At 28.6% G+C, this 23,020-nt stretch overlaps 2 protein-coding genes across 2 annotated transcripts; one reads left to right on the forward strand and one right to left on the reverse strand.

Annotated features, from left to right (window-relative positions):
• Positions 1-1,555: 1,555 nt before the first annotated feature.
• Positions 1,556-3,848, reverse strand: LOC132940602 (meiosis-specific nuclear structural protein 1-like). The gene is given in 8 exon segments (XM_061008325.1): positions 1,556-1,661; positions 2,192-2,376; positions 2,441-2,644; positions 2,779-2,905; positions 2,980-3,081; positions 3,083-3,427; positions 3,501-3,607; positions 3,663-3,848. Coding segments are annotated over 8 exon segments (1,362 nt in total).
• A 3,388-nt stretch (positions 3,849-7,236) lies between these two features.
• LOC132942141 (pyruvate kinase-like) lies at positions 7,237-11,960 on the forward strand. The gene is made up of 9 exons (XM_061010450.1): positions 7,237-7,290; positions 7,364-7,493; positions 8,240-8,472; positions 8,686-8,869; positions 8,989-9,198; positions 9,455-9,639; positions 9,872-10,114; positions 10,536-10,758; positions 11,773-11,960. Exons 1-9 carry the CDS (start codon positions 7,237-7,239, stop codon positions 11,958-11,960), a joined length of 1,650 nt encoding a protein of 549 aa, XP_060866433.1.
• Positions 11,961-23,020: the final 11,060 nt, after the last annotated feature.

Genomic DNA, 23,020 nt, shown 5'->3' on the forward strand with positions numbered 1-23,020 from the left:
TCATTTAAATTTTAATATTATAAATACTCAACTTTAAAAAAATGTAGGTACCTATGTACCTATAGTATGTGAGTTAGTATTCAACTATCGACCATATAGGTACACTTTCTATTGTAGGTACTTAATCTTTATCCGTTTTTTTTTTGTAATTCAAAAATATAAAAAATCTTTTTGGCACGTAAACTTTTCGCATTTCACCCAAAATATAATATACTATACGCAAAGACGTTTGCAGCATATTATAACAGTCTTCGTGTGTGGTACAACTCTGGCCCGATCACCTAGTGTCTGTAATATTTTACTGAATAATATTATATTATTATTGCCAAGGGTATAATATTGTTATTACTATTATTGTGGTCCCACAAAAAGGTTTAAAACTCTGCAGTAGCTCTACACACACCCATAATACACACAAACGCTGACAATAACAAACACACACTGATACGCTACATGACCATTTCCAGATTTAGCGCACGGGATTCGGGTGGACGTAAAAGATTTCGGATCAAAACACGCGTGTCCCAGAGATTTCAATTTTATTTTTAATACGAAAACAGGGCCGAGGATTCGCAGCAGGGTGCGTACGTACGCCGGTAGCGTGCACGGTTCGTTTACCTGCGCACAGCAGTCGACTTGTCACTGTATATTCATGCGGTGGCATATATTACAATACACATGCCGTTTATACGATTTTTTTTTTTACTGATCTCTTACCTATATATATATTTAAACAATAATTATCTTGCCGACTTGAAAATAGAACCGCGTCGGAGCAACTTCGTTAAATAATAATTTACATTTAAATTGGTTTCCGCCGGAGAACGTTATCGTGGCAACATTCGAATTCTTGACGTTTTTCTTTTTCGTTTAAAAACAATTTTCCCCTTTGCTCCCGTTGACGATAGTGTTGCCAACATTCCAACAACACAAACATACTATATTATTACACACACACACACACACACACACACACACACACACACACACACACACACACACACACACACACACACACACACACACACACACACACACCACACGAATGTACGTTTATTATACCATATAGTTCAAATATTAATATAAAATAAAACCATTAAATACCCATACTATTAAGTTATGTAGGACGTGTATTTATTTTTTAAACGTAAATAAAATCGACTAGTCACGTGTCCGTCTAAAACGTCTAGTTTAGGCGGCACGAGTTTGTCCATAAAATAGAATTGGGCTGAAAATAGGTTGAAATCTAACAGTTTTATACGCCCGTCAGATAGATATGTTTTAAACGTCCTCCGAAGGATCTAGAAGAGAAATAAAAACGTACAGTTTGTTTAAAATGTTGTACAGGTACTTAAACTGTTTTTCTAACAACACGTATAAAAACAAATTATGCTGTTTTCATAATATATTATAATATGTTACATATTATTAGTATGTCTGATATTGAATGCATAGGTATCATAATATCCTTTTCTAGTAGACATAGTTCGTTGTAATTAAATAGTATTTATAATATTTATTTATTATAATATTACCAAATATAAACTAAGCGTTCTTAATTCATATCATATTGATCTCTTGCAGTCGGTGGGAAAAATCCTACAAGATTTTCCACATGTTGTTTAACAATAGTTGTCTGTTCCTTTTTCATTTCAGCCATTCTGCGTAGTACGTAAAATATAAACAAAAAATTATAACAAATGGTTTTAAGAACTTAGGACGTTGTGTGTGAAAAGTTGTTTTGTTTATTTACGCAGTAAAAACTTTTCCAACTAATGTAATGAAACTATATAATATGTATGATGGAAGTATATACAATATTTTTATCAAACCATTTGAACATTTTAAATAGTATGTACCTGAATTTCATTAATATTTTATACGCATGTATATATAACACAAAAACACTTTGGAACAGTTCCAAAAGATAATCGAAAAATTACAAGATTCCCAGGATCATTATACTATCGTCCGGGGACAGTATTTTAAGGAGATATTTTTAAATAAAGTGTAACTTAAATTTTTACTAATTAAAAATAAAATCCCGGTACTTTTTGAATAGACATCGTACCCAAGAAAACTCTTAAATTGTTAGTTGAACATTGTTATTGAAGATATTTTACAATAAATTATTACTACCTATACGCTAATAGTTAAATGGTTTAATTAAAAAATATGTTGATGGAGTTACCTTAGCTCCTCCAATTTAACAGCCTCCGAAAATTCGTTCATCGCAACCTTTTTCTGTCTTTGTCTTAGATCGGTTTTCTGGTCGATCGACATTTTTAACTCTTTTCCATAGTTGATCATCTTTTGCCTTCGCTCAGCGTTTCTTTTCTCCTCTAATTCGTTAAAGACTTGGAAGTTTTGCAATAACTGTGACATATTAAATATTATACGGTATTTAAAAGCATTAATCATTTATAATTTATTCTGTTACTATTTTGTCTAGATCATGATCTTTTTCTTTTTCTGCTTTCTCTTTGTCTTTTTTAATGTTTAATTGCATTTCGTTTTGTTTCAGCATATTGTCCCGTTGCAGAATTTTCAAATCGTTTTCTTTTTTCTCTGCCAACCAAGTAGCACTTCGCTGTTCTTCGTATATGAGCTTATTTTGCATTTCAATATTTTTCGATGTATGAGACTACAAAATGTATATATATATATATATATATATATATATATATATATATATTATATTATTATATATTGAAATAAAAAAAAATATATTATTCAGTAGTTTCTTTAATTTTAATTTGCCAATAAAATTATACTTACCGTCAATGATGCTAAATTATCAACTAAGCAATTATAAATTCTGTCATTTTCTACTTTCTTCTGGTTTTTAAATTCTTCCTGTTGTTTATTCCGCTTATCAATTTCCATAAAATACTCCTCTATCCGCCTATACAGATACATACATATTAAGACATGGTATAATAATATACACAATATTTCAAATCTTGCTAGGATTCTTACTTATTTGTACTATCGGATTCTTTGCGTTCTATTTCCTTTAGATCATTTTTCATTTTTGTAAATAATTCTAGATCTTTTTGAGAACAATTCGTTTTAACATTTTTTTTGTACTTCACTGCTTCCAGTTGCTTCAAAAATTACAAAAGGATTGTTTTTTAGTGATGACACTCGTTGTTTTTCGGTAATGTTTTCCTGTATTTGCTCTGTGATCGCCTTTTTATAATCTAATTTAAGTTCATTTTGTCGGGTTTGTTGTTCTATTTCCTCCTTATTTTCGTCATTTCTAGATTCTATCATTCTCAAATCATCATAATATACTCTAACTTTCTCTTCTTTTTTTAAAGCTTCTTTTTCTTTAATTTGACACATTAAATCTTTTTTTGCATAAGCCGTTCGTAATTGCTTCTCTACATGACGAAGTTCGTGCGAATTGTTTTGAAGTAACTGACTGCGAAAAATAATACCAAACAGTAAGTTTTTTTTTAAATTTAAAATTAACACGATTTAAAATATTAAACAACTTGGTTTTTATTTCGACAATTTCACGACGCTTTAAATCTGCCATCACTTGAGCAAGTTTTTGCTCTTGTTCCAACTCGGCGATTTGTCTGGCCTGAGCTTCTTCAGCCTGAAAATACAAAATGTTATTTAAGACGTTTGTTGGTTTTAAATAAGTCATATACTTTTTGTATATTCTTGAACATCTTTTCTTCCTCTGACTCTAAATGCATACGCCTGTACAACGATACATTGGCCGCGTTCTGACGCATTTTGCACATTTCAATACAACGAGCATCATTAGCTATCTGTTCGGTAATCTTTTTCTGTGCTGCTATAGTGCTGATCTCAGTTTTTTGATGTTCACTCATATTCAGACAAATACAGAAATTAAATTAGTTTTAAATTATATTTTTAAACAATAGTCAAAGTACACATTATAATAATTCATCAAACAAATAGCATAAATGTACATATTTAATTAATATATCTTCTATTACTATGACCACGTTATATGTATACAATATGCGATGTAATCTAATAGTATTTAATTATGCATAGAAATATTTTAGCATCACAAAAATAATAATTTGGTGACTTGATAGTAGCATTTTCCCCATTTTTGGAACTCTTTAAGATTGTATCAGTAGTATAAATAGTAGAGATGTGGATTTTACGTAAAAAATTGTTTTGATAATTTACCAAATTTACGGTAAAATTGGTACATTTTTATTAAAATTCAATTTATAGTATACCTGTTGATTTTTTTCACAATATTATGTAAAGAAGGCAAGATCAATATAAAATAAAGTATTAGTATTTAATCCCTTTATTAAAAATAACGATTAGTAATTATTAATTATAGTAAAATATAAAATTAAAATATATCGTGGTAACCACATACACCATATCACAATAATTCGTATCACGTAACTGTCATTATCATTTTATAAAAATCCTGATTTGTATTATAATCCTAATATCTTAATAAAAAATACAATAACATACAAATAAAGTGGTCACTCAACTGTTTGAACGGTAAAAAAATGTAAATTGTACATTTTTTTCTGTAAATTTACTTTACCGGTACAATTTTACATGGTAAATTTACGAGACTCACATCACTAATAAATAATATAGGCTATAGTACATTATATATATATTATTATAATATTTAAAAATTAGTATTAGGGTTTCGATAATTCGACAAAAAAAAAGACATGTCAATCTCCTTCTCCTTGGCAACGGCTTTATGTTTATTTCTATACTTGTACAGTACTTTGGGCGATCTTTTTGCTATCTCGATGACAATATTTTTCATAATTACTTCCAAAACATAAATCTTTTCTTCATAAGATCCACCTATTCCGAACATCATCTTTGTCATCTTTCTAGCAAGTATATTAAATTTTGTGTAGGTCAATTCTTCGACATCTATTATGTTATGATAGGTAGGTGTATTTGCTTTTCCCGACAAACTCGATGCTAGTTGTTTGTGAACAAATGCCATCAATCTATCGACTTGGACATCAGCGTGCTACATGAAAAATGAAAAAAATATAATTTAGTACCAATCAGAATTAGATATTACAAGAGATACATTTTCAAGACAATATTTTTCTGGCATTTCGAACATATTATCCATTAAATGTTCAAAATTTGTACTATACATTTTTTTACTATGGCAAAAATTCAACTTTCTCAAAAATGTTTCCATTCTCTTTTGAGCTTTATTCGGATACATGTTGTGTTCTGTAATTTTCTCTTCTCCTATGGTTAAATAGCCATACTTAATGTCGTTCGTTAAAAAGTCAAAAACTATCGGTTCCACGTATTTTTCACTGTTTTTTGTTATTAAAAACTGTTTTGGTATCAAATTGTTTGTGTTTAAAAACTGTAGCCTGTTGATTGTATTTTTTGAACGTCCCAGAATCCGGTCTAAATAATTATTAATTATATTATTCATTACACGAATATGTTTAAATAGTACATTTCTGTAGTTAGCTTACAACTCATTCGTCTTTTCGTATATTCAAAAACAGTTCTTCTGCATATACCACGAACAATATAAGAAACATTCTCATTAACGTCTATTTCATGTTCTAGTATAAACTTAACTAAGTTCATTATTTCAAGTGCGGTCGTTGATTTATCAATAAAGCCTTTAGCTTTAGCCACTGCATTATACACATCGTTATCGCTAAGTTCATAGTCCAAATCTATAAATATTAAGTTATCTAACTTATTAAAATATCATATACAATTTTAATTTAATTTAATATTATTGGCTAAAAAACTTTTTTTAAATTGTAAATCTTAAAGAACCAGAGCTTGAAAATGTCAAATATTGAGCTCAGGGAATAAACGTTAAATATTAAGTAAATTTCGTCAAAATATACATAATTTTTTATATTATTTTGTTTTTTTTGATTACGAACCAGTTATTAATATTTCTAAAAAAGATGTATCCAAGCCCAAGGAACGCTTATTCACATTCTTATTATTATTAAGACTTGTTTTTTCGTAGATTTTTCTAAAACCATCGGGCATTGTATTTTCTGAGTTTTTAGCCATATTTTCCAAAATTAATGATTTCCTATAAACACATTGTGTAAGTGAGTCCCAAATGGGCCCGATCTTCTGTAGAAAATGTCTGCCAGCTTCGCAGTTATTGAAGTTTTTTTTTAACATAGCTATTCTATCTAAATACACTCGAACACTATCCAAATCTGTTTGGTTATAAATCTTTTCTAATTTCTAAAATAAAATAAAAGCGGATTTTACCTGACTGTACCTAACTTATTATATGAAGTATGATTAAAATATAAATAACTTGGCCAAGTTAACATGAAATAATTTATTACTACCGATTGATCAGAATATCTACACTCTTCTTCAGTAATTTCTTCCATCGGCTCATCATTAATTTCTTCTTCGTATTCTGCAAACAATAATTCTTGGTCACTATTTTCAAAATCATCAAGTGTTTTATTTTCTATGCATTTGTCGATTAACTGTTGATTTTTTAATAATGTAATATTTTGATAGTCAACTTTATTGTAATAACGTTCAATATCTCTATTTTTATTTTCGGAAAGTCTTAGTTTTTCTCTCTCAGCCAATAATTTTTGTGATTTTATGTGTTTATCTATAATAATTTGTAATTTTTCCCTATTTTTAATGGTCTCAAGTATTCTATGATTTTGTAATCTTTGTTGCGTTTGCTCTGTTTTTTGATTGTTGGCTTCCAACTTTTTGTTATTATCTTTAACATTTTCCAGGTGTATTTTATCGATTCTTTTGTTGTATTTTTCCACTAGTGTTCCAAGCAATCCTTGGCGCTTATCATTTTCAGTACTACGATTTTCTCTTTGAGCACTTAGCTTAGCGTCTATAATGTTTTTTTTATTTTTACCTTCAAGATTTAATAATTGATCAATTTTTTTTAAATAAATCGTGTTATTCTGCATACTAAAATAACTAATATAACTATACAATAATACACATTTATTTTAAGGACAAATATTTCTTCAAAATATCGTTTTATTCTTTGTTAATATTATTACCTTAACATAGTAACATGTGGTGTTTATTTTTATTTTTATTATTATTATTATTATTATTATTTTTATGCTGTCGTCCATTTCTTAGGAAACGTTTATTAAACACACTTTTGGTTGGTTAGTTCAATCACTGTTGATTTAAATTGTTTTAAATTTTATTTTGTATCACAAATAATTTTGGAAGTAAAGTGAAAAAATGGACTCTACAATTGTATCTAACACTGAAGAACCATGTGTTGTGTACCCCTGGGTAAGAAGAATATTGGATTTAATAAATAATATTATGCGTTATTGTTTTAATTAAAAGAAATATATATGTAAAGGAACCTTGTCATGACAATGAAATGCAAATGAAAGCTTCTTTTGAGGATAACTATCTCGACCATATGAGTAATTTAAAAATTGAATCAAATCCATCATCAAATACATTAACCACGATAGCTTGTGGCGTCCGTACGTATAACACACACACATATATATATATACAGGGTGATTTATTAAGCGTAAAACACTCATTATCTCAAAAAGTATTAATTTTTTTGAAAATATTTTTTTACATTGTTTCAAGTTGTTAAAAAAAACAACATTTTTATTAAAAAATTATATTTTTAAATATTTTTTATCCTTATAATTTTTTAAGTTTTTTACTTTTTTGAATAACAGCATAGAGTTTTAATTTCATTTTCCAAAGCAGAATATTTTTCTAAGTATTTTAATACATAAATATTGAATTTAGGACAAGTAGTTTATGAGTTATAAGTATTTAAGGTTTAGACAAGCGGAGTAGTGGACACACATTTGCGGGGTAACCCCATACCACTCCACTCCGCCCATCTAAACTTAAAATGCTTATACCTCATAGACTACTCGCTCTAAATTAGATTTTTATGAATCAAAATACTTAGAAAAATATTCTGCTTTGGAATATGAATTTAAAACTCTATGCTGTCATTCAAAAAAGTAAAAAACTTAAAAAATTATATAGATAAAAAATATTTAAAAATATAATGTTTTAATAAAAACATAGTTTTTTTAACAACTTGAAACTATGTAAAAAAATATTTTTAAAAACATTAATACTTTTTGAGATAATGAGTGTTTTACGCTTTATGAATCACCCTGTATATATATACCTACACAAAATAGTTAAGATTCTCTGTCCATAAATATTTCTTTTGATATTATTATTATTATTTCAGTACATAACGTGACTAGAAGTTTAATAGAAGAATTTTGTGAAAGTGGTGCATCTATGGTAATATTTGATTTTAACGGCTTATCATTTGAACAGAGTCGAAAAATGGTCTACGAAATTCGCCAAGGGGTTTTTAATTACAGTCTTAAAAAGAACAACCGAGTACCATATTCAATGACTTTAGTACTTGATCTTGAAGGATCTTGCATTACAACTGGAAGCATATTCCAAACAACAGTGATAAATATTGATATAAAATAATAATTGATAAATAACGGTTATGATTTCTAAAAAAAATTAGTCAAGTGGCGCGGTTAAATTATTCTAATGAATAACATATATGATAATAATTTATACAAAGTGTGAAATCATAAAAAATGTTATTTCTAAAACGATTTATTATTATCACGTTTCTAATAATTTGATAGAATACTTAATTTTACTTGATAGACCACACAACGTTTGATAGAATTATCGACGAACTCTCATGTTTACGTCACCAACGATGTCGAGTACAAATTTAAATGCACGGAGGATCGTATTTATGTGAACAGCGATATAATTCTTCGGCTAAAAACTAACGATCGGATCTACTTGGACTACGGAAAAATCGAACTGGCCGTAATAAGAGTTGGTAAGCACGTAAACGTCATGTTATTTTATTATTATAACAACGAACGAGGAATAATGTCGGAGGGATGTCTTCACGGCAATGGCGTTAGAAAAAGAAACATTATTTTTTCTTTTTCGCAGATGAGGACGAGGTATATTGCGTGATAAAGCGAGGAGAATTTTTGGGTTCCGAAAAAGTAGTGCACGTGCCGGGAATTCCGGTTGGCTCGACGGCACTCACCAAACTAGACGAGGAGAAAATTCGCACAGGGATTCAGCTCAAAGTCGACGTAATATTGGTGCCCGGTGTCAGGAACTCAGTGTTTTTCGACAGCGTCCGCAAGTTTGTTGGTAAGTCGAGCATGAAATCTGTGCGACCAGCAAACGGTCTTTGTTCTTCTATTTCTTCTCGCCCGTGTCTTGTCTTGAAATTACAATAGTCTCCATTCAAGTATTTCACCGGTTTAATTTAGCCTTGTTTTTTTTCTTATTTTTCACCAGCACTCCGTTAGTCCATATTCCATTCTAATCTGTTGAAGTTTTTCCAGAGCTCTCGTGGAAAAAATTTCCCTTTATTGCGTAGTTTTATATGTATTTTTTTTTTAAGTTACAGAGCGAGGCAGGGATATTAGCCTGTATGCGAAAATTGATAACAGTGTTGGACTGGAGAACATGGATGATATCATACCTGGCGTGGACGGCGTGTTCTTGAACCGACCAAACTTGTCCATGGAGGTCGGTCACGACAAGATATTCCTCGCCCAGAAGATCGTCTTGTCCAAATGCAACTTAGTGAGTTTTCAGGACATTGACTGTGCTTTTTTCATGGAATAACCTGGAATAACCTAGAATTATTTTTTATTTTTATTTTTGAGAAGTCAAACATAAAAAATGTTCAATAGAAAAATAAAACATTTTTTTATTAATTTTGATTAACATAATATTTAAATAATAGCATAGATAATATAATGGATGCTCAAAATGTAATATAGTGATTGATTTCCCTAACTGTTGTACCACACAGGCTGGAAAACCGACAATCACTTATGGGGAATATCTTAATTCCATGGAAGTAAGCACGGTACCTACGAACGCTGAAGTAAATGACCTCATAAATACCGTAATGGATGGAACAGATTGCATTTATCTAGATGTAACAATGCGCAGTGCAAACAAATTGCATTGCATTCAATACGCGGCTTCGCTGTGTCGACAGGGCGAAGCCGCCATATGGGAACAACAGTTGTTCACCGAACTCAACAAAAAGGTACAGTAACAAACATCATGGTATCATTAGTTAATAGTTACAGTTGTCGTATAGGTTTGTATACCAACAATTTTACCGTAGAAATATTTAATTTGTTATATGTTTTTAAAGTAAATTTTTTATTATCTGTCTTAAAACAATTTAGAAAAATCATCGAAAAACTAATCTATACTAGAATACTAGATTAAAATAATGTATAGAATGATAATAATAATAATTATGTACTTACATGATTTAATTTAATTATATAAAAGCAAATGCAACTCTATAACGCTATATTTCCATTTTATAAACGTGTCATGTCACAAACAAACTAAATGAACAATTGGTTTTGATTAAGTATAATACAATTACGATATACGAACTATACCTGACCGACACAATGATACATTGACGTATAATATATAATATGTACTTTTAGTCCAAACCAAAAATCGATCCCGCCGAAGCTATAAGCATCGGATGCGTAGAGGTATCGTTTAAATGTCATGCGGCCGCGATTATTGTGATCACCACATCCGGTCTATCGGCTCGGTTCATTGCCAGGTATCGGCCCAGATGTCCAGTGTTGGCGATCGTCAGGCACGGGAAGTCCGCAAGAAAGTTATCAGTATGGCGTAATGTCATAGCATTGCAGTACATCGGTAAATAACGACGAAAATAATAATAACAACATGGTGTTTATATAATGTTAGTATGCATTAAGTCCGTTTTGAAAGACGCGAGTATCATGACAGTTTTAAATAATCGATATTATTGTAGAATCTACATGTCTGGATTAAGAGGATGATGGGAGAACCTAATGAATATTGGACAATTTTCGCATATTTTTTTTTCCTAGATTTGACGATTTTCAATAGATTATTTAGTAAATAGTTCAATTAACCGTGTGACCATAAGTGAAAATAGTGGGGGGCTGGAGAAATCAGCCCCAATATAACATGTATTAGCCCCCCCCCCCCCAAATAAATTATTAAATTGTTTCCTAAAATATTAATAAACCTTTTAAAATTCAACTGTAAAATTTAAATTATTCAACTTTTATTTAAAGTTCATAATTATTTTATAATATTGCCTATGATAAGTATGGTAAATATCATTAGCCTTTATTTGCTTTTAAGGTAATTATTTATGTCAGTACATTGGTTCAATTATTATAAATAATAATAATTGTACATTATATGCGCTGAACTTTAATAATATACTGTCTGTATATTATTATTGTGAAAAATTAAAATTGAAAATAAGTAAATAAATATTTGTTTTTTTAATAATTTTTTAATAATGAATATATATGAGGGTATGGGTGCAACGGGTTACTTTACATGTAATATCAGGGGGCTGAACCCCCCCCCCCCCATTCAACATTTTAGCCCTACTTGCGCCACTGCATGTGACAAAATATATTAATACGGCATAATTCAATACACATTAGTACATTACTATTTACTGAGAACCAGTGATTTTTTTTTATTATTATTAAAACAAATTTATCATTTCGGTTATTAAAATATTAACAAGGTACGATTGGCATAATATTATGAATTACGATACTATATTATATGATATATCTATAAGTGATTATACCTAAAATATTTTCGAACGAATCTACTCGTTATGTGTACATTATACGGAGTTATGTATATATTATGTTACAGATCCAATAGAAAACGTTTGGAAAGACATCGAAAACCGTACAAGGTTCGCGATGGATTTTGGGAAAAGAAAAGGTATATTGCATCAGGGAGATTTGGTTTTGCATATGAGCTGCTCTAAACAAAACGTGGGTTTTGCTAATACCATGAGTGTGTTTTACGTTAGTGCTGGAGACTTCGTCAACGCGTAACCACTATGTACAGCTTTAATTAAAATAAAAATATATACAAATATTAAGAGATCATATTATTTGATTTTAAAAATGATTCATGTTGGAATATATTGCTTGTTACAATTTACAATTTACAATTTTTGTTGTATTGGCTTTTGTACATTCATAAGTATTAGGTAGACTCATATGATAACCGTAGTCAATTGTTTCATTAAACCTACAAATTATATTAATAAAAAGGGGGAAGTAGGTAACCGTTCTGTTGTACAGTATAGGATTCGGAGTTTACCTCGCCATTGAATAAGTGTTAATGGATGTGTTAAATTTTAAATCAATGATTCAGCATTATAAATGTATTTTTAATTAGGTACAAAATAATTTGAAGAATGTTCGTGATATTGACGAAATTCATAAATATTCAAACTTCATATACTATCGAAAATTTAAAATGACTAAAAGCTAAAAAAAAGTCAAAATTATACCATGTATAAAAAATTCTAATTCTAATTGGAAAATTTTACCAAAGTACCAAATAGATTCACTTTTCTACCAAAAACGATATTGAAATTGAAAATTCAAGCATTTTTACTGTTCTAAAAGGTGATAAGAGACATACAAAAAAAAAATATATCATATTATATAAATAAAAAAAAGCACAAATCATAGTAAAATCAATGCATACATCGCTCTACTCAGAATCTAAAAATACAATTATGTGCTTAGTAGTATTTTAATTCGATGACAATCTGAAAATACGTTCAAATTCTTACCTAAGAAAAAAATTTTAATATGTCCGCGCTCTTTTTTTTTCTCTCACTGACTCATGCGAAACATAGACAAAACGCATTTGCGTAGAACCGTTTTTCTATGATTTCAAGTAATCTTAGAGTAAAATTACTCATCACAAAAAAGAAAAAGAATAATTTTTTTGAAGGAATGACATATCGATTCGTCTAAATATTGTTTTAAAACAATTTAAACATTATTTAAATTTACAATATTTTTTGTTTATTTTGAAATTCGAATACAAAGTCAAATAACAATAAAATATAAAACCGATATGTCATTCCCACTAAAATATTATTCTCTATCTTTTAGTAATGAGCGATTTTACTCTACGATTACTTAAAAACATAGAAAAAATGATTCTGCGTAAATGCGTTTTGTCTATGTTGCGTGTGGCCCAGAGAGAGACAACAAAATAGTGTACTGACATCCTCTTAACAATTTAGCTATTCTTTTAACTACAAAATATAATTCTATTTTTATCTCTGATATACATACAATAATTTATAAATTATCTCTCACACATATTTCATTGCGTTTTATTTTTTAAATACCTAATTAAATGTATTACTTGCCCCATATCGTGTATTCTTGCAGTCGACTATTTTTAATTTCTAAAAACATAAGAGACACATCAAATATTTTATTTTATGTACCTTCCAGAAATGATTTACTTTTAGTATTTTTATAGTCACTCAGCAGACTCTCAATCTCAGACTTTATTGGATAATATATTTTGAAAAAAACTTATTAAATTATATTATTTTTTTTTTAATTGATCGTTATATAGCTTCGGTGACATGGGCCATTAGCTTTATACATTATTACATTATATGCAATGTATATATATATTTTATTTTCTGTAACAATGTTTTATTTAAACAATATAGCAGGACTTTGTGACTTATAACTATTTAATTCTTAAATATATTTCTCCATTTTGTAAATAACATTTGCTAACGTATTTTTATTTTACAATACCTTAACGTCATATTGTTATGATTTTTATACCTACCAATAATATAATATATAATAATGAGTAATTAGAGAGACATAAAATGTACAATAATTTACTTGAGGACAACGTATATTAACTAATGATAATGCATTAAATAAGACTTACCTGTCCTCTTAGTTTTGTTCCTCATTTAATGCAATTTTGTGTAAAAATAAAATACAACTTTTTAATGTATTTTTTCAACCCCAATAGGTCTATACGCAGTTGACAGTTAATCATTTCACGAGGGCGTCGTCTGTTATACGAAACTGCATACAATTTGAATTGAATTCAATTAAAAGTTCGTTTTATTTAATCAGTGCACGTTTGTAGGAAAAGAACAATTGGAAAGTTTTACAATCCATTTTATTTGTTCCTTGCAGCGTCGTGTCAGATTATTGGTTTCTTGATTGTATGCGTCACAATATATAGTAAATTTAACGACTTTAAATCTTCTTAGAATAAATTCAATCAAAGTTTTGCATGTTATTGATTTATTTATACTCCGAAGAATAATCATAATAAAGAAAATTAAACGTTCGAAAAACGTGATCAAAGTTTATCGTTTTATTATGACTTATGAGTTTTTGTTTTTTGCGGGTATTAAAGTGGGTATTTTGTTTTTAACATAATACATATATTGTAATTAATTAATTTTGAATAATATTTCTCTAATATCTTATCACTGTTATGATTAAAGGATATTTTGACTGTTCTGTTTTCACCAGTCGGAAAAATAATCCTCATATATATATCATACATCTTAGACATTCTTTCTCAATGTGACCGTCGCTTTTAGAGTAACTATTATGAAAATCAAAATTATCTTCGCATAATCGCACAGCACACTATATAATATAGGTATCGTCCAGATTCTAGAAATAATCAAAAAAAAAAAAATGAAAACTTTACATAAAGTGTTAAGAACATTATTTTAAAACCTCGTGCTTCACTCGAAAGTAGCAGGAATCTATGAAAACAAAGAGGGGGGATCCGAATAATACCTAGGTACATTTAATAAATCATAAGATATATACAGACACGCCCGTTTAACGATATAGATTTATCGTAAACCCGAAAACGGCGGATGACCGCAACATAATATAATACATTGGATTTTCATTTTTCTTGCCCGGAAACGGTAGCCGTCGCCGATTACGTTCGGTTCACGTGCCCCACGTTGTATACGGCTTGTACCTACTGTTTTGAGCGGGGGGGGGGGGGGGGGTGGTGGTGTATATGTACGTCCGTCTTATATACTCTTATACAACAACAGCGGCGTGTCCTTTGCGCTGTTCCTATACCGGGTGCGACCGCCCCTACAGAATCGCACGGTCAACCGGACGCGCACAAAGCGCCGTAATAATAATAATAATAATAATAATAATATGAAGGTATAATATATGGTTTGCAGTAAATCGTCAAAAGGCCGAAAAATATTATCGGCTACCGTATAATATGTGAGTGTTGAGTGTGCATGGCGATCATGTCCGAAGATTATAATGCGATGACGGACCAGACCACCCGCTTTCGTCGCCGGCCATTGTCCCTTTCCGCGGAGCCGATATATTTTCACGAATTCGACTACCCGCCCGCACACCAAATAATATAATATAACTTCGGTGCCATTACAACATAAAGGTACTTGTGTGCGTGCGTACACTGTATTATTATAATATCCTCCTATACCCGACCACCGCATTGTTCCGCTTGTTTACATTGTATTTATTACTATTGTGGCGGTGGCTCGCAGAACTCAGGCCGGACCGGAGCGGCGTCTACTCGAGTATTATATTATAATATTATTTCGCCGTTGTTGCGACGTATAGGTATAACAATATATTATTTTCTTATATAGTTGTATTATATTATATTTCATTTTTATTCTTTCAATTAAAATTCAACCACCGATTTCTGCAATCGTTGCAATTATTGTGCTACGCGCACATCGATCCAATATTATAGGCCGTGTCGAGCAAAAAATTCGATTGGTCGACGGTCGTACACAGGACAATAATATTATTATCGTATTATATTTCAGGCACACACGATATTATATACCTTATACCTATATAGTATGTAAATAATATAGCTGGCGATACTCTCGTTAATGTTTAGGCTTATACAATTTGCTATCGATCACCGGTCATCCGCATTCACGATGATACCTACACGTCTTGACTTAAAGATTAAACGATCGCTAATTTTTACATCCCTGAAATATCGTGAATAGAGATTAATACACATACAATATAAGTAGGTATCTGTGTTTTACCTGTATATTATGCCTGTTGTAGTATTATGACAATAATAGTTTGATGACGGGTACCGCATGTTTATAATTTGCACTGATTTGGTCAATATTCCGGCGTTTTATGGACGCGATCTGAAAATTCAGAAACCATTTATACATTTATACAATTAAACTGCAGTACTGCAGATTACGTTTTTTCTATTATTCTTATACTTATACTTTAAACCTTGGACATTTAATCGTTACGGTCTATATGCGTATATATATACTGATGTTGTGACTAAAATATGCATTTAGTATGCGGTCTACTCGTATCTGTGGTCTGCCCGATAAAATATTAATATTATTTTATTTCAATCTCGTTTACTGATGAGTGATGATAAATAAAAAAATAATGGTAAAATGGTAAAGTGTAAATGACAGCCTTATTCTTTCTATTCTTTTCCCAGATAATTTAAATTATAAGACTTGAAATTAATAATAATACTATAGTAATAGTGGCTTACATAAATAAATCAGATTACCTATTTAAAACAATAACTAAATTAGGTATTTATGATATTTTCACAATTCCGCCAATGACGATAATTAATAACTTACACTAAAGAATATTCAAAACTATAAGACATAGGTATAATCAAAAGTAGGTATATAGTTAACATTTGGGTGATCTTATTTTACAAAGTTTTTTTTTATATTTATTAATAATTTATGATGTAATTATATTACAAATTGATCATAATACTTGGAATATAATTGCATTATGCAATAGATTTTTCCCTATGTAGATGTTTAAACGAATATGTGGCTATGAAGTTTGAATTTTGTTGAATTGTATTATTTTTATGAATAATTAAATAAAAACCTAATTTAACAATGATATTATTTCTAAATTGATTTTTATTAGATTTTATTGTGTTGTGTATGACTGTGTACATAGTGAATGTACGTCTTGTTACCATTTTATTTAAATACCTACGATAATTTATAAAAATATGCATTTACTTCTCATTTTTTTAGCGGATTAAGGAAGCGCTCTATTAGTGTATGTTATTTTAAGATTCGAGTTATTATAATAGTTTTGAGTATTTTATATTATACTTCATTTTAAATAGTATTATTTTAATAATGTATATTATATTGTATTTATATACTATGTAGAGAGAATAACTTAATTATTTTATTTAGTGAAACCCAATATGATGTAAGGTTTCACTAACTTATAATATTAAAAAGCTTCCGCGAAATACATTTTCTATATTAAATAAAATTCCACCTAATTGTCATGACTAATTGTATTATAAAGTCTAAATAAAAAAAATACAATTAGATTTGTATAATATCAAAATAAAAACTGCTTAACTATAGTACATATTAGTTATACCTCCACGATTAATTTGTATTAAAATGATAATACTATTGAATATTGGCTTAAATATATTATAAAAACAGAAAATTCAATTTTTAATTGAAAAATATAAAATATGTTTGTACTTACACTAAAAATATGAAGCAATGCAGATACACATTCTACTTAAAAATGCTGTATGTATATTTTATTTTTGCAGTGACTAGTTATCTAAGTAAAGTGGTTGTCGTAAACCAAATTGGTCATCTAGGTATTGAACTTACCTACAACTTATTCTAACTGTCTATAGATAATTGATCATATTGAACGTTAAATGAAACAAATTTTACTTAAATAGTTATTAGGTAAAAGTCGATAAAATTATTAAAAAAAAGTTTATTTTGATAAGGTAAGTTTGATTTAATCAGTTATGGTAGATTTTTCGATAACTAAAAGATGTGGATGATATATCATCCATTATTTTAGTACGACCTAAAGCAGTAAGGCCTATTTTTGTGTATAGAACCCACGTCACTGAGTGTATTATGAAAACTGTTATGTGCCAATTATAAAGTTAGTAACAACTCATTTTTAAAAGTATTTATATTATTCTAACAAATATAACAGTGTGTAATGACTAATGGATATCTTTTTTTTTTATCTGATTACATAAATAATATTTAATAAATAGTTTTTGATACTTTTTCGACGGATGTAACAAAATTTGATGAATAACGAACTTATAGTTGAGATTATTAGTATCCTATCATTTTTAACAAAACAATGTGTTTACGTTATTATATTTAAACTGTATAGGTATTGAAATGTAAGCAAGGCTGCGTACAGCCGTACAGGTTATAATGACTTATTATTATTATGTATGATCATTTTTATTTAAATAAATATAAATATAAGTGCGAAACACCTATTCCTCCAAGTGGTTACCGGTTGTGTAATGTATTAACTAAGATTTAGGTAATAAAAAAAATTGACCCTGGCTCGATCACTGATCAGTTACATTCCATATTGCGTGCTTTATTTTACTTATATAGACATACAAGAAGCGCATTCTACCGGTTCGTCTGTTTGAACGTGAGTGCGAATGTAATTAAACCTGTAGAGCGCGCTCATGTATTCTCAAGCCTATATTTTTAAACTAAAATCCAACAATTCTATATAATTATAATAAATTATAAATCTGATATTTTTGTTCAAAAAAAGCATAATAATAAATTATTAGTGCAAGTATTAAATGTGAAACTTAGTGTAACCCAATACAAAAGTGCATCCCTTCATTATACGAAATTACGATTTACGATATAACCATATTTCCAAAACTATACAAGTACTGAGGACAGTCTAGGGGGGGGGGGCTAGGGGCTACGTCCCTCCTTAAGCTGTATTTCTTAACAATTTTATACTGTTAAAAACAAAATAACAAAAAAAAAATATCGAAATTGTCTGAAAATTATGACTCCCCCCCCCAACTATGTTTCTGGAGCCGCCCCTGACTGAGGAGAGGCCACAGGAGACATAATTTTTCTGAAAATCAAAAACATTAAAATTTACTAACAAATGTTTCAGATGTCAAAAATCAAATTTACACTTTAAATCCATCGGGATGCTTACCTAATCATGAGTTATCAAAGTTATAATATAAAATAATATTTTTATTTTTTATTTTATTTAACTATATTAATATTTTAAACATTATAAACATGCGCAGCCTATTTTCATTAAGTATACTATCCAGATTAAACTCTAATAAACAAAAAAAGCAATTTATCATTATTACAATGAATTTTAATAAATGTATAATACTTAGATACTGGAGGTACCTGTATAATATATTTTTTATTTAAATGTAGGATAAAATAATTTATACAATACTAATTTATTATTACTTGGTATATAATGATATAAGTAATATAATAGTTTCAATATTATATAATAAGGATTAAAGAAGTAAATTGATTTTCGTGCTGCGCTGTTTATACTCAGCAAAAATGTTTAATTTTGTTTTTCCATCAATAAAATTTGTGATTCGTGATATGATTATTACGTCAATATGAAAACATAATACCTACGGGTGTGTATTTTATATTTCTTAAAACAATAGTATAACGTATCTAGAAAAGGATGGATTTTTATTTTTTTTTTTAATCCTCAGTTATGCTTTGTAGGTACTAAATAAATACTCAGATTTAAATTATGATATTTATTATTTACTATATATAATATTGATATAAAATATATATGTTATATAATCGGAATTATTGATTTCTATCGAGACATAATGGTATACTATAGTTAAATATACTATATTAGATTTGTTTAGTGAGACTATAGTGTATAACATATTGAAATCAGCTTTAAAAATTCACATAATAATTATGGATTACTGTATCCTTGTTTGGAATATGATGCAGTATGAAATCACATAAATTACGGTATTAAACATGCCATTTAATTTCACTAAATAGCTGTACCTATGGAATATTATAACCGACTCGGACTCGCTGCATGAAAAGCTTATTTTGCATATTGGTACATTTACATACCGTATATAAAATATTATGATGAATATAATATAATATATGTAAATGTAATGTATAACTCTAAATAAGTTAGGAATAAGCAATATATACGTGTGTAATAATGTACACACAAAGTGGATATTTTAAAAGTAAAAAGTAAGGTCATTATTTTGAAAAGTATTACATTTTCTGAATTTATGTTTTGGAACATATTTTAAGACCCTTATTATTTTATTAATGATTTTTATCAGTTTTCCCCTTTATAATATATTTGCTTTTGAAACTACTACCCTTAGATCATATGATCTAAGCTACTACCGCTATCAAGTTTTAATTTTAATTTTACAATCTATTAAACTCTGAAGCAGAATACTTTTCTGAATATTTCGATCTGTATAGGATGCATATATACCTACCTAGTACCTTAACAGGGGCGGACTGGCTGGGATGCTGGGATGCAACAGCATCCCTTGCCCTAAAATATATTTGCCTAATATTTTTTATTATATATTTAAAGACTCTATAGACACCTAATAAACAGCAGATTGTTACCAACTTACGATTACTAGGAATCTATAATATTGTACAATTTTGATTGAAAGTTAGTTGTAACTTGGTACTTATTTACGTTTTTAACGTATATTCAATATTTTTTTAAAACAAAATAAAATATATTAATATTTTATAAATAATCTACATGTATTAAATTTTCCCCAACAATTGTTGTTATTTGCCCTTTAAATTGTGTAGCATCCCGTGCCCTATTTTACCAGTCCGTACCTGAGTGCCTACATGTTATTTTTATAATTTAACGTATTTCTTTATATTAATATATGTATACAGCTATACAAGCATTTAATGTTCAGATGAATGGAACGATGGTGTATAACAACTCTAGTCTCACATGTCCATCTGACTATCCTGGCCACTTTGATACTTCACTCCATAAGTCTAAACTCGAAATCTATATTTCTTCTAAATATAAATCTATCTTTTTTTTTAATCTATATATAAAAGTCGATTCAATTGATATTCGATATCTATATACATACGAATGACAAAATGTTTGAAATCTGTATTCTGCATCTACAGAATTTTGAAATTAAAGGTTATAGTAAAAAAATTAGACTAGCATTTAAAACTAAAATTGAGTTTACTAACAAACATATAAGACATACCTAGTGTAAAATGTAAAAAATATATTGTACCTTTTATAGAACATACCGTACAAATAAAATAATTGCTTTCATAGCAATGAGTGTTTATGGGTTAAAATAATCACGGAATAAGTAAAAAATATGTCTTTTGTTGAACTACACTGTCGCCAACTATAATAGGTGGAGAAGTATATTAGATCCTTTAAAATTTTTTGTCTAAAAACCATTGATCAAAACATTTTTTTACGTACTATAGCCCATAGGTCCCACAGAGCTCAAGTTGAGCGATATATGGATATTCCTAATTCCTATAGGCACAACTGGCGAAGTATACAAAAAAATATATCGAAAACAAACGGGCGCCATGATGAGTATCTAGACTTTCTTTTATACATCCACGTTAAATCCCATACACGTTGCTCAATGATTTATAATAATATATTATATTATTTTTAAAATCTATTATACGAATGTATTCTTTATACACAGTTATAATTTAATAGTTATTAAAAACCGACGATAGTGCAATTTTTTTAGAACACTGTAAATTACGTACCTACCTACATGACTGTTAATATCAATCTGTTATTTAACATTATAATTTTATTATGATTTAGTTAAAACTGTTTTGGAAAGCTTGTGAACTGATCTTCCAGGTAAAATGTATTCAGTTTATTGTTAATATATTGTTTTATACGTTTTTTTTTCCACGTGGGCATATATTATACTTTTGTAAAGATTATAATAGTTAATACGCAAACATTCACAGGTTTATATTATGTAGGCAGTATAAATTGTAGTTGTTATAATTATATTACCGTCAACAGGCCCGTCGTTAGTTATACTCTCTAGTCTCCACCCTAAAGCGAACACTTTAATCCTGCTCTTCTTTACCGATATTTATTTAATTTTGTTGCCTTCAATTAGTTCAATTTCTTTAAAACTATAATATGTCACCCTATAAAGTAATACATGAATTGCTTGTGCCCTAGTGACGGGCCTGCAGACTTTCAAATATGTTGAATAGACAAACCTATAAGATTTTTTTTTCGGTATTCAAAAAAAATATGAAACGTTAAATATTTTTACTGGTATCTAAGATTTTTTCTGGAATTCATTACTGTTACATATTTTAAATGAGTTTAATTTTAAGCGTAAAACATTTCGATATTTCATTATGCAACGTATAATTTGTTTTCCATTCCTTTACAATTATACGTAGGTATTAATAATATTATTATCATTCCCATTACTTTTACTTAAATGTTAATACCTACCTACCTAACCACGCAATTTTTATTATTATTTGTTTTATGTAATATCATTAATCTACGAAAATATTTTGTCCAGTGTAATTTATTATTTTTATGTAATAATATTTTATACACATGAAATATAAAAATAACCTCGTGTCATAATATTAGGCGTTCACCTTTTTTAACAGAGAGAACTTATTATTACTTTTCAATTTATTGTAATTTTAAATTTCATAACGAAATTTTATAATGTGACTAAATTATAATAATTAACATAATAATATTAGAAAGAACAAGGTAGTAAGTTGTAATTCAGAATCATAAAAAATGTTAATAAGTTAAAGTATACAGGAAAAATAGATTATTGATTTTATTTTCATATTTTTTTTTAATAATAAACCGACCTTAAACTGCAAAATTTTAATCCGGTATTAAAACATATGTATGGAATTTTTTTTCGATTATGATAAAAAAATTCTTTGCATCATAAAGTCCTTCGATTATATTTTATTTTTTATTACAATCTCTAATGTAAATTTAATCACACCACTTCGCCTTCAATATAATAATCGATAGAATTTTTTTATTGGACATTTTGTGAATTTCTTATTGCAGTAGGTTACCTGAAATAACCACAAAGTATAATAATTATAATAATATTATAGTTTTATTTTTGGTACTTATTCTTATTTAGATTATAGTAATTTTATTTCACAGATAAAATATATAATTTATAAGTTGCC

This window comes from Metopolophium dirhodum, chromosome 3 (genome assembly GCF_019925205.1).
Source record: "Metopolophium dirhodum isolate CAU chromosome 3, ASM1992520v1, whole genome shotgun sequence".
Classification (NCBI taxonomy): Eukaryota; Metazoa; Arthropoda; class Insecta; order Hemiptera; family Aphididae; genus Metopolophium; species Metopolophium dirhodum.